The following is a 13,903-nucleotide window of genomic DNA, read 5'->3' on the forward strand; positions in this document are numbered from 1 at the left end:
TCATATCAAATAAATTAGGTTAAGACACTGATAATTTTGTTTTTAGGAAAAATTTGATTATATTTATTTAGGGAAAAAATAAAAATATACAACTAAGTCTTAGGGCTACAATCATTTCATAAGATAGAGTATAGGTCTTTAAATTTTTTCTTGGTGATTGTTTATATATAGAACCTTGCCAGCAATATGTTTCATTATTTATTTTAACACTACTTTCTATGCCTACAAAGTGAATGTAGTTTATTGTATATTAAAAAAAAAGTTATATTTTAACAGGCTGCTACAAGTGCTAAAATAATTTTTAACACATAATTTTAATTTTTTCCACAAGTAGTTACTCTAAGTACACAAAAGTGACAAAAAGTTGGCAGAGCTTGTCTGTTGGTATTGAACTGTAGCACATTATTGTTTCCAAATTTTTTTCTAACATTGCATTATTTAGCAACTTTGAGGTACAAGAACTCAAAAACTGTTTAAAGTCAGTCAAAAACACCTGCAAAAATAAATTATTTGTGTGAAAAACTATTACCCTTTAAAGTTTCAGGTGATCATCTATTTTATTTAAAAAGTTATAATCTGGTAAAAATTGAAAAAATCTACTGTAAGCTCCAGATACTCAAATTTTCCTGATTTTGATCAATATTAATTCAATTATAACTTTTGAATGGTTTGGTCAAACAAGCTGAAATATTCAGGATTGTGTTTTTTTCATAAAAGCTGTATGTGGTCAAAGTTTGAAGCAAATTTAAGCTGGTACCCTGGGGACCATAAGGTGATTTGATATGGAATGACCCAAGAGTTAAAATCTTCAATACAATATGAATAAGTACAAGAAAAATTACATTTTGAAAAGTTCTTCCAAAAAAGTACAAGTGGTGAATTATGAAATAATAAAAGTGAAAGTGTAGATTGGATCCGACAACAATTATAGAACAAAATTTAATTTTCAGACACAGAACACTGTGAACACTGGCAATATAAAAGACTTTTAAATTCATTGACATGTAAATTCTGTTTAAAAAAGCATCCCTAAAGTAGACATTCCTGAAAAATTTATGTGTGATTTGATTAAAATAACAAAAAATAGCGTGGTAGAACAGTTTCTTTCAGTATTTAATGAGTTAGGAACAATTAAAGGTGACCCTGTACATATTAAAGTACATGTAAATGTGAAACTATACTATATTGGAGCACCACAGTGAGTAGCATTCCCACTTCTAGAACCATTAAAGTTAGAACTGGAATGTTTAAATCAGATTGGTGTTAATAAAGTAGTAGATCAACCTACGAACTGGTTTCATCCGATTCTAGTTGTGAAAAAATCTAATGGACATCTTCATATTTGTATTGATTTGATACAACTAAATAAAGATACAAAACGCTAATTCTAAGAATTAAAAAGTGTAGATCATACATTGGCCCAACAAGGAAACGGGTGTAAATATATAGCTAAATTAGACACTCTCGTGATATTGGCAACTGACCATGAATTTGGAAAGTCTGTTAAAGTGTACATTTACTATACCTTTACTTAGCAATGCAAATATAATTGCTTTACTAAGCAAGTTAGCAGAACATGGAGTTATCCTTAATTTAGAAAAGTGCGTAATTAATCAAAGTTAGTTGGAATTTATAGGACATAAAATTTCAGCAGATGGAGTGAAACCAACAAGTATTACAGCTTTGCATTGTTTTCAAGACATAGTTATCAAAATTTAATTCATAACTTGCTAAACTAGCTCAACCTTTGCAAGATCTTTTAGGTTCAAAATTAACATGGATATGGACAGAAAGTCATACTATAGAGCATTTGATTTTATTGTTTATTATTATTGTTTTATTGATATGTCACCAAGATTTCAACAATAAAGAATGAAGTTGTTAGGATTTTCATTTATCGCAGAGCATGTTGCTGGTAAGTCAATTACAGATGCTTATGCAATGTCTTGTGCACTTGTTTCTCAACCTACAAACGATGACAAAATTGCAGAAAATGATCTGAACATATGACATAAATAACATTATGTTACATATGCGAACATATACATTAAAATAAGTAAACATATTCCAGCTACAGAGAGTATTTAGAAGAATTTAGAAAAAAAACTTAGAAAGATGAACTTTTACAACAATTGCAAGAAAGTATAGTTTCTGGATGGCGGAATTCAAGTAAATAATGTCCAGCAATCTTCAGCTTTATTGGAATTTTGAAGATGGAAAAATTAAAATTGATGGACTCTTGATGTATCAAAACTGATTAACAAAGTTAGTATGCCAAAAAATTTTTTTTCTAAATTGCAGGAAGGTCACATAGGAATTGAGAAATGCAAATGTTGTGCATGTCAGGCTGTTTTATGGCCTGGTTTTAACAACCAATTTGAACAGTTATCCAAAAGTAAAATATATGCTGCAATCTTTATGATTTATTCAAGCACGTTTAATTCCTAAGAGTTTTAGTATATAGCATCACTGTAGAATTTGAATATGAAATCTAACAATTTTTCTCGGAGTTCTAAGTTAATCATGCAAGAATATATTTAATCAAATTTGTCCTGTAAAACATGCATTGCTTTTTTTATTTTTAAAAATTGAATGATTATTGGTAAAGGTTGCAAAAAAGTGAGGTATTGTCGAGTCAATTTTAAAATTGAAATCATTTATTAAAAATTTTTTGTCAATTTTGTTAGTTTTTTGATTTTAAAAGACTGCTTTTAATGTAAAATAGTTGCAAAATGTGACATATAAATTGGGAAATATTATATATATATGTTTTTTGCCATCTGTCTTGAATTATTGACATGAAATATTATTTATTGCTTTAATTAACAAAAAGCTGTTTGTTATAAATACTTTCTTTCCCTGCATAAGTTTTCAGAAATGCTCATATATATAAATATTTATTAGTGGTTTCTTTAGATGAATCTGGCATACAAGCTTTTTCCCTGTCATTCAGACTAGCCATTCATATCCATATAGGATATGGTTTTGGATATGGATATATTTTCAGTGACATTCAATGCAACAAGTCAAAAAAGCATCTATGCTCTGTTATACATTTCTAATCTTTAAAAAAAAAAAACTTTTTTTACTTTGTGAAGACATAATGTAGAAAAAGTTAATGTTTGTTATTATTTTTTTTAATATTGCGTCCATTAGTTTATATTTTTAAGAATATTACTTATTTAGGAATATTTGTTGATCTAAAATATTTATTTCATTTATGTTAACGTAACTAAAGCAATTTTTTTTTTCAAGTGCCATAGTTTTACAGTATCCACATTTACACCTATTGTCAACTATTTATAGTTTATATTTATAGCCTTTTTTATCCATACAGGTTATATTTGTCTTTTTCTAAGAGGTTCGAATCAGTATGGAGTTGCCGATATTTTAATCAGTTAGTTATCAAAATCCAAATGCAAAATACAAAATTAGTTTTATATTCACATGCAAATCATCAAAATTTGCACTAAATCGACATAATATCAATACTTTCTAACTAAAAATTATAGCATTCTACAAATATCTTTAATAAACGATGTCGTTTGTCAAAATTATTTATTAATCAAAAATTTAAGAATTTTTAAAATGTCATTTCGATAGGGAAACAAAAACGTCATAGCAATAAACAGCTTAGATAAACCAGAAAAAAAGTTCACATTGTTTACATAAAAGATAAAAAATTCAGTATAAATAATAAAATTATCAATGTCTTTTTTATATATTCATTATATGTAAGAGTGTATCATTAAATTTTTAATTTTATTTGGTTCTCGCGGTCTATTAAAAGACATTCTTATGTTTAGCTTCCTATAATTTTTATAGGAAAGTCATATAATTGATGATGAACGCTTATTTTAAATAACAAATGAAACAAATACAATTAATATTGATTTAAAAAATTAAGAAATTAATTTGCCTAATAAAGAAATGTGCTAAAATAAAATCTGTAGATTGTAGCATATATTTTAAAGACTTGAATCAGCGCGCTTATATGGAGATGGCAAGCTTGGAGAGAAACTACAAAGTTAGTTTTTCTTGGTATGTGTTTATTATTTTGTTTTACTCAAAAAAATTCAACTTTCCTTTAATCATAAATGTTTATTCCCATTATTTCCAGTTTTCTAAATCTTTTATTTTATCTCAGTATAATATAAATAATCTATTTTTTCAAAAGTTTCAATTTTATAAGCAAACACTTTTTTAGACAGCTATATTCTCTTTAACAAACTTTATATATAAATCATTTAAGTTAATACACTCAAATAGTTAAATTATTTTGTTGAAAAAATGACTAATGATTTTTGAATTTTTTTTAAAAAAAGCAAAAAATAATTTAATCTTTCCATTGAAATGAAAATTTATGCTGAGCTCCGTTATTCCCAGTTTACTAAATCTTTTATCTTACCTCAGTAGTTAGAGATTCTAGAGACTATTGAAAAATCTACTAGAGCGTCATTAGCAAAGGTAAGTGTAACATTTCATCTCTAATTCATGGGACTGGTCTTATTACCTCTCTTAAGGATCAGAGAGAACTATTTAAAAAAAACTTTTTTCAGTTCTAATAAAATTCTTCCTGTCATTCCAGTTAAACAGGTTAACCCATTGTTGGACATTCAAATCACTCCAGCTTCTGTTGCTAAAGTCATATCTAAGTTAAACTCTTCTGTGGCTTGTGTTTCAAACAACATTCCAGTCATAGTCTTACAAAAAAAATGTTCCATCATTTCTCTTCAGTTTTCTGTAAACTATTTAATAAGTGCTCAACTGAATCTTGACTACTATCCGATCTTCTCTCTATTATTAATAATTAGCAAGGTCTTACATCTAAGGCCTCCAAAGAACAGATGTTCAAGGAAAAAAACCAGACAAATAAGATTTTTTAGAGCATTTAGGAACAGTCACAGAAATAGGATGAGACCTAATTAAATGACGAAAAAAACACACAAATGAATTTTAGAAGATGGCACAGGAGACGCTAGCTCATTAGAGCAGTGCCCATTATAGAATTTGTAGAAAAGAGAAAGAAAAGCAACATTATGATAATAAGATAATGGTTGGAGGTTGGCTGCAAGAGCAGGTCTAACTATGTTTACAATCCGATTTTGCACCTTGTTTAAAAGAGAAAGGGCATCATTAGAAGATCTGCCTCAAATATGTCAACAGTATTTCATACAAGGCTGGATTTGAGGGTAGAATAGAATCTGGAGTAAAAAAAGGGTCGAGCTCGATATAGAGATGCAACCTTAGCAGATGCTAATTTTGCAACGTTGATGACTCATCAAGTACATTACCGTTCATAAATATAGGAAGATCTAAATTGAGTTTTATCTGAATTAAAGTTCACCAGCCACTGTGAGCCCCATGCTGTAGCAGAAGTGAGATTCTTATTTAGCTCAAATGCCCCCTCCAAACAATCTGAGAGTGTTGGCTTCTAATCATGACAAAAATAAATGGTAATATCATCAGCGAACAATGCCACCTTAGATATGAGAATATCTGGAAGATCGTTAATGTAAATTAAAAAGAATATAGGGCCATTAATTAATAGAGTATAGGGATTGAACCTTGAGGAACCTCAAAAGTTACAGAATATGAGTAAGAGTGCTGTCCATCAAGGACAACTTTTATATTTATGTATATTTTATATTTATGTATATGTTTTCTAATATATTATATTTATATTTTATATTTATATTTATATATTTGTTTTCTAATATCATTTTTAGATCAGTTATTATAATCTAGTGCAGCTAGTGCATTTAAAACATGTACTTTTTATGAAAATGTTTCTTAGCAATCTTTATACAAAAGAAACTTCTTATCTTTTTTAAAATTGATGTTGTTTTTTTTTGGCTTGTGGGTCTTTATTATTTTATATTATTGGTTGAAATATTTAAAGTATACCGAAATACTACAATGATAAAACACATATTTTAAAACAAAGAAATGAATTTTATAAAAGTATGTGTGTTCATTGAAAAAAAAAAAATTTGAAAATTTCAGCCCTAGTTTTTGTCAATTATTATTTGTTTACTGCTAGTGGTAGAAGATTTGCTAGTCTTGTACTTTGTTTTTTGTATTTGTACTTTAATCATGTTTTTTTGCTCAAAAATTATTTTTTTGAAATTAAAAAGTTGAAAATAAAATTGAATCGTTTAGAAACTTCTTGTTCACAAGAAAGTTCTAACAGAGTTTCCGCTAAGAAAGGTAACTGTTATGTTTGATATATTTAAAATTACTTAATATTAACTATATTCTAAAATGTTTTGTAGCACAAAACATTTTAAATGTTACTATTTTTTGTGTTACAGTGTTGTAAAAATAATATTCATTAAAACTTTTTTTTTATGTTAAATTTTTTTGTCATATCTATTTAAATTGATTTTGTACTTAGTATCTATGTATCTATAAAATTAAAAATCCTAAATTTATAACATTTTTTATGAAAATTTTATTTTTATGTTATCCCTTTTTTTATTAAATATTTAACTTTTTTTTTTATACATTCATTTTTACATGTTTAGTTTTGTTGCTTGTTCTGTTTATTTGCCTTTAACTGTGTTATTTCTTATGCAATTTTATTATTTCTCTAAAAGATTCCTTATTCAATTCTCTACCAAACAGTTTATTCATTTTTCAGTTACTTTTATGAAATTTTTATTGCGATAAAAGTAATGACCTCCAAATATTCCAAAAAGATTTGGGTTTGTCACAATTTTTTGAAAAAACACTCAAAATAAGAAATGGAATAGGTTTGAAATTATTGTAAATCTAAAAACATTTATAATTTAGATAAACAGCTAGATTATAACAAGATACCAATCTAAGTTTGTAGTACTGAATATCATTTGTGATTTTAAAATAGCTATTAAGAGCAATTGGCATGTTATCATGAATGATATCTCATACAACTGCAAAGTTTAAGAAGTAGTTGAATTTATCTTTACTTACTTTTATAAAATATATAATACAATAAGTCCGGATTAAAACTGGAAACTTGGCTGGAAAAGAATTATTTGTTTAGATTTTTTTTGATATTTATTATGTTTTTAATTTGAGGTTTTAATTTGAGTATTATATCTCCATTTTTGGAGATAAATACATCTCAAATTAAAAACCTAATAAATGGAGATTTAAAAAATTGAACCAAACATGCAAGGTCATGGTTAGGATTTTTATGGAATTTTCTTAGAGATTTACTTACAATAAGTAAATCTCTAAGTTTTATACATATGTTTTAATCATTCATAAAAATGAGGAAAAGAAGAGAACCCAAGATTTAACCAATGCTTCCGAACTAAGAATTCTTGTAGAGATACAATTCAAACAATTTAAGTGCAACTCTTCTGACATCCTAATAATTCAATTTAGACAACAGAATTATATGGTCAACAGTATCAAACACTTTATGGAAATCAAAAAGTACTCTACTAGTTTTTAATCAAGAGCTTCACATATTTGTCACAGTTATGTTTATGAGTGCTTGATTTGTACAATGCATTTTATGAAAACCAAATTGAAAGCTATTAGATTAAATAGGAAGAGTATTAGATTGATTTAAAAAGCTTACAATCATCTAGTTGGGAGCCATTTGTGATAATAGGGACAACTTCAGCAATTTTAAAAGTAAATTTTGTCAGGATAGTCTCTGAATTCAAAATGATTTGTTTAATTAAAATGCTCAAAAGATAGCTTAGTTCTTTCTATGCAAGTATAAATATTTGTAATAAAATACTATTTAGCCCAGTGCTTTTTCTAAGGATTATATAGAAGGAGTTAGGATTTTGGTTTTCAAGGTGGATGTTACAGTTATGTTATGTAAAGATTTCTTGCAATTGTAAAAAAATAATCATGAAATGAGTTGAGAAAGTTTTTGGAAAGATTTTTCCTGTGATTTTTTAAAATCAAGAATTTGACAAAAGCATAAAAATAACAAGTTTGCACTGATTATTTTTACTCTGTAGCTTAAATCATTAAAGTATTTTAGTAAAATTTTACCATGTTCTGAAAAAAAAAACTCAATATATCATTTCTTAAAGGTTAAAATCAAGAACACAGAAAGTCAACTTTATATAACAAATGTTAAATATTGGATTGACACTTTAAAAAAGGTTTAATCAGTTAATCAGTTTAGTAAAATTACATAAAATATGTATCAAAAATTTATTTGAACTTTTAGACAATAATGATCAATTATTCATCCAATAGTTCATTTTTTTGAAATTTGTTATCTTTGATTCATATTGGAATTATCTACAAATTTTATTACAACTTCCTTATAATTTCCAACTTTTTATTTTTTATTAACTTCATTATCTGGATTTGGTGGATGCTAAATCCACCTGAAGAGTATGAGGGCTTTATATCAAACTTTCTTTTTTCAATTTTGTCGTAACTGCTGACGACAATTAAGTGAATTATTTCTGGATTTTAAAACAGATTTTTTCAAGCGAAGAAAGTTTTTTTTTTCAAATCTGCTTTGTATTAGCTTAAATAAATCGTAAGTATTTTTTGGATGCTTTTTCAAAATATTTCAGTCTAAAATATTATAGTTTTTTAAAAATTTTTAGCATTTTCTAATTACATCTTTGTTGTTTGTAAAAACATTTTTCTAAAACTTTATGTTTAGAGGTCAAAACATCAGTTTTGCACATTCCAGACAGTCGTTGACCGGTAAACCCTCGTTATTTTGTTATTTTGAGAGGTCAAAGCTGCAATTTTGGACATTCCAGGCGGTTGTTGACCGGTAACCTCCTTGTTAATTTGTGCGCTTTACTATAAGTTTTTTGGTGGCTTATCGGTTGCCATTTGATGGTAGCTATTCAGCATCTTAAAGGATTTTAAAAAAATCATAAAGAAATTAAAATAGTAAGCTATTATTAAAGTATATGAAAATAAAAAAGTAAAAACATTGAACCTCACAGTTTTCAAATGCCGAAGTATTTGTTATTTTAAGACAGATCTTCTCTTAATTCAAATAAATATGATTTAAGAAACATGTTTGCTAAATAACTAAAAGTTAAGAACAAATAAATCAAATTAATAGCAATATTGCTATGTTGTTATATAACTATGTTATTATATATACTATTGCACAAATGTAATATTTCAGTTTTTTTTATTGCTATGTTGTTAAACAACTATATTATTATATATACTATTGCACAAATGTAATATTTCAGTTTTTTCAGAAATTAAGCAAGGAGAAGAATGAAAAAGAGATTAAAGTTTTCAAGAAATAAATACTGAAGTCGACTCTTTGGAAAAAACTATTATTGATAAAGATGATTTTTTCTGAAATTGAACAAGGAGATGAATGAAAAAGAGATTTTTTCAAGAAATAAATTTTAAAGTTGTCGCTATGTAAAAGACTATTATTGAGCTTGATAAAGATGCTGATAATTTTGCATTTAAAGCAGAAAAAAAAAATTACAATCTTATCAAAATGTAATATCTTGAAAAGAGTTATAATCTACAAAGAAAGTATTCTTAGTGAATTGAAATCCAAGAAAGTAAATATGATGGAACTTTAGGAAGCAAATCATTAATTACAAATTTATGAGTTGTTTTTGTTATTTCATGTAATAAAGTTTTTTTTCTTGATGGTAGCATAATGTTAAAAATACCCATTCCTGGTCTGCAAAACTGTTAAATGCCTAGAAGAGCAGTGGATTGCAAAACATTACTTTAGCAAATCCATGTTATTTAACATAAAGAATGGCATTATTGAAACCTGCCTGAAACGTTAAAAAAAAATTCTCTATCAAATTTTTATAGTTTTCTCATTTTCTAATGAATTTTTGTCTGGGGCCATTTCGCTATAAATGAATCTCAAATATTGCAATCATTTTTGGTTTTTCAAAAGGGCTAGCAGAAATCTAAGGTCATCAATATAGAATGTCAAAGTTGATATATTGGTATAAGCAAGATTATAGAATTCAAATTTAAAAAAAATTTTATGATTAGTGTTTCATGTTGTGAAATATGTAAGAACTTATTTGCATCATTTAAGCTTGAGTTTATTATGAGAAAGATTTAGGTATGGCAAATTGTTTTGCGAACTTGTATAACAGTAACAATTGTTTAGACAAATGGGACAAATGTAGTTTTTATTAGTTCCATTTAGTATGGATCCTTTTAAAGAAAATGCTACTTTGGATACTTTATCACAATGGGATACTTTACACCCTATATAGTATAAGGTCATTCCATATAAGATGATCTCAGATTTTTTTTAAACTTCCACCATCTGTATATTTTATGGAAAAAAGAATTTCTTAAAAATTTCAACTCATTATCCTGAAGCATTCTAAAATTATGGCAATTTAAAAAATTAATGTCTTAGCTTATTTTGAGCAATTCATTGTTTTTTTCCAAAAAAAATTAAAAAAATGGTTATTTTTGGACATCTTGGACTTCAAAGATATACAAAAAACACTTTAAAGAAAAAATTTTAATATTAATAATGCAAATGAAAGCAAAACACACAAGTGTTTCGCTTTCATTTGCATTATTAATATTGTGTTACTTTTGTTATTATGTTATTATGTTATTATAAATGTGAAATTTTTTTATTATGTGATAATATAGGTGGTAACCATCATTCCTAATATGTTTTGTAACATTGAATTCAAAATTATAGGAATTAAAACCACCTATAAAAGCCTCCAGCCTTAAAATGTTAAAGTTAGATCCATTTAAGAACTAAAAATAAACTGGTTGTCCAGTACATTTATTACTTAAAACTTTAAGGAATGTATCTTCAATATAAGAATAAAAAATAATTTTGGGATGTCTTGTAGCTACTAAGATATCTGGACTTGAATTTTCTATCAAAATAGGATTTTTGAAATCCATATGGGCCATTTTGAATTTGTTATGTAGCCAATATCTTAAAAACCAATGAACATTTTAATGTAAAAATTTGTTGATTTATTCTTTTTAAACAAGGAATACAAAACCAAATTTTAAAATAAAGATATCCTTACATAGAAGCTTATATTTTTCCAATGTTTGAATAAATTTGAAACTTAAAAAAAAGCAAAAAAGTAAATCTCAATTGCAATAAAATAATGTTAAAAATAAAATAATAAATGATATATCTTGCTTTCAAAATAAACATCTGAATATTTTTTTTAAATGTTTCAAAATTTAATAGTATTTCTTCAAATTCTTGCTCAAAAATTTGATATCTTCTTGCTGATTGACATTGTGCAACTAGAGTATTTACTTTTGCTAAAAGATTTACAACGGGAACACAAGATTTGTCTTCTCGCTTGGGCTATTTAAAGTTTACTCCATTTTGTTGCATATATTTTGTATAAATATCTGAATCATCTGCGATTTCTTGTAAAATTCCAAAGTACCACTCATTATCATAGATACATGCAAGATATATTTCGGCATGCAAATCATCTATGCGATCCTAAGACCAGCCTTCTTTATTATTAATCGCATTAACTGTTACAAAATATGTATCACCTGATATACTTTTCATTTCAAACTTCCCATTATTAATAAAACATGTGACTGCATTCCTGACAATCTTTTAGAATTAGTGTGACGGTAATCTAGCTAAGCATTTTCTATATGATCTGTTCTTTTAGTTTCAGAAAAACTTATGAATTTAATACCTGTTATATTTTCAGTACACCATTTAAACATTTCATTGACAGATAATATTTGGTTATTTTGCAGGCTAGTCCTTGCTACAAATCATTTTACGGTCCCACCAATGCTATCACATTGACTTTTACTGTGACTTATTGCAAAAAATGCCACTCTGACGTATTCCATGGTCTTAAAAATGATGACATAGATTGCTAAGAGGTATATAGTTTTTGCATTGGCTAGCTGCACCATCACCAAAGTAAAAACATAAGGTCAAATTTGGCAGAACAATCTTTATATCTTCTAAAACTCAAGCTAAAACAGCAATAGCATCATATTGCTTACATTCAGATATTATGCAATAGTTTATTGGTTTAAGTTTATTTTCAGATTCTTTGTAGTAAATAACGATCGGATATAGTGTTGCTTGGCTATTATTCCAATGAAATCCTTGTACTGCCTCGTGTGCTATTAAACTAATTTTTTGCAAAATCAAGCAAAATAATAATTTGGTTTTGTTGAATATTTTCTTTTAAAATTCAAAAGAATAAGGACTGTCTTAAAAATAAAATGGTGTGATTGCAAATTTTCAATTGTAGAAACAATTTCTTCAAGAAACTCCTGTTCAAAAGTTAATAAACTAATAGCTCCTTTTTTACCTTTTTTTAATCGTTTTTTAACTTTATACAGCAACTATATCCTTATATTCAAAACCATGCTGATTGAAGATATCATTTTTATACTGTTTTAAGTTCTGTACATTAGGGCAGCATCATGACTATGAAGCATACAGCTACGATTCTTAACGTCACATGCTGTTTTTAATAAAAGTTCTTTATATTCAATGTGACTGAGCACTGCATAAGAAATCAACTTTGAATTTTAAAAGAAAGAAAAAGATTAAAAAATTTTGACAGACACAAACTGAATGCACACCAGATGCACTATTTACTGTTATGCACCATTTTGGACGAGGCTGATAAAACTTTGAGAATCCTATTCTCTCTCCTGTTTTTAGAAATTCTGAATGTTGCTCTTTTAGATTTACAAGTAATAATTGTTTTTGGATATGTTATTTTTGACCATTGATTTTAACTGAAACAAGTTCTTTCTTAGCAGGACAAATCCAAAAATATTCTTCTCTCTGATAAAAATTCTTGACATTTGTTTTAAGTGCTTGTGATATCTTATTTCTAGTAATTTTTTACACTCTTCTAAGATATCTTTAGACATCTTTAGTTAACGCGCTGTTGTTTGTTGGATTGTCTTACTATTTGGTGTTAATAGGTTTATTTTTTTCATTTCTGTTTCATTTGGCAATTTTTTCCTTAATGGCTTCACCAAATAAATCTTGGTCTGTCGATTTTTTTGAACTTTTCATTGTGGTTACTTGCAACCTTGTTTGAAGTAAATTAGAGTTTAAAAAAAAAATTAATATAAGCCAGTAATTAAAAAAAGTAGTAAATGTAAGTATAGAGTTATAATATATAATTATATATGTTATTTTTTTCTTTTCTAGCCTCGGCTATTAATCTCTGCTAAGTCTTATAATTTTGCCAAGGCCTGGTTTTCAAAAAGTCTCACTTTAAGCCGATGGTCTAGGCTGGGGCGCTGGTCACTTTCTAGTCGCAACAATACTTTTGTTTAGTTTCGTAACATGCATCTTTTTATGATAAAAACTTATAGAACTATAGTCATTTAAAGTTATTTTACATCTCAAAGCCTTTTTTTTTTTTCTTTAGTGAAGCTTTAAATAACTCTTTTGCCATCCATTTGAGTAAAATGGTGGGCGAAAAAGGTGTTAGCGAAAGTTTTATGACAATCAAGGTTTAGTAAACTCCAATATTACATTTTTTAGATTACCTGGATCAGGTCAGGCTGTCTTTTCAACCCTTATTGTCCAATCTAGGCCTATACTATTTTAGGTTGCAGGCCTACCAGGAATGTGCATTTCTTGTCCGCATGATTTTCCATACTTAATAAAGATCTGTAACATTCCGTATCTGTTAATAGGGTCTTTATAGAGAAAATAAGAAAACCCGTAAAATGCAGGAGAAATTTAAAAAAATAAAAGAAATCAAATAAAAAAATAAAAAAAAGACTTTTTTTAATGAATTTTCTTTTTTGCAATATAAATAAAAAAAAGTAATCTTATTATATATCATTAAATTATTTCATTATTAATTCATTGCCCAAAGAAAACAAAATGTAACATAATATATGTAAATATCTCTACATTCACTCCAATGTTACTCATTTTAGTTCTTTTAAAATACTTGTTTTTATTTTA

General features: G+C 26.9%; 1 protein-coding gene across 4 annotated transcripts in view; it reads left to right on the forward strand.

Moving 5' to 3' along the window:
* Positions 1-13,903, forward strand: part of LOC136076731 (NACHT, LRR and PYD domains-containing protein 3-like) — a 72,378-nt gene that overhangs the window by 25,849 nt on the left and 32,626 nt on the right. For 3 of the 4 annotated variants that reach the window (XM_065790135.1, XM_065790132.1, XM_065790133.1), the window contains exon 3: positions 6,163-6,210. The exons of the other annotated variant lie outside the window; for it this stretch is intronic. In XM_065790135.1, the coding sequence (XP_065646207.1) occupies positions 6,163-6,210 (48 nt within the window). The remainder of the gene's footprint in view (positions 1-6,162; positions 6,211-13,903) is intronic. 4 annotated transcript variants of the gene reach the window in all.

The sequence above is a fragment of the Hydra vulgaris genome, chromosome 02 (assembly GCF_038396675.1).
Source record: "Hydra vulgaris chromosome 02, alternate assembly HydraT2T_AEP".
Lineage (NCBI taxonomy): Eukaryota > Metazoa > Cnidaria > Hydrozoa > Anthoathecata > Hydridae > Hydra > Hydra vulgaris.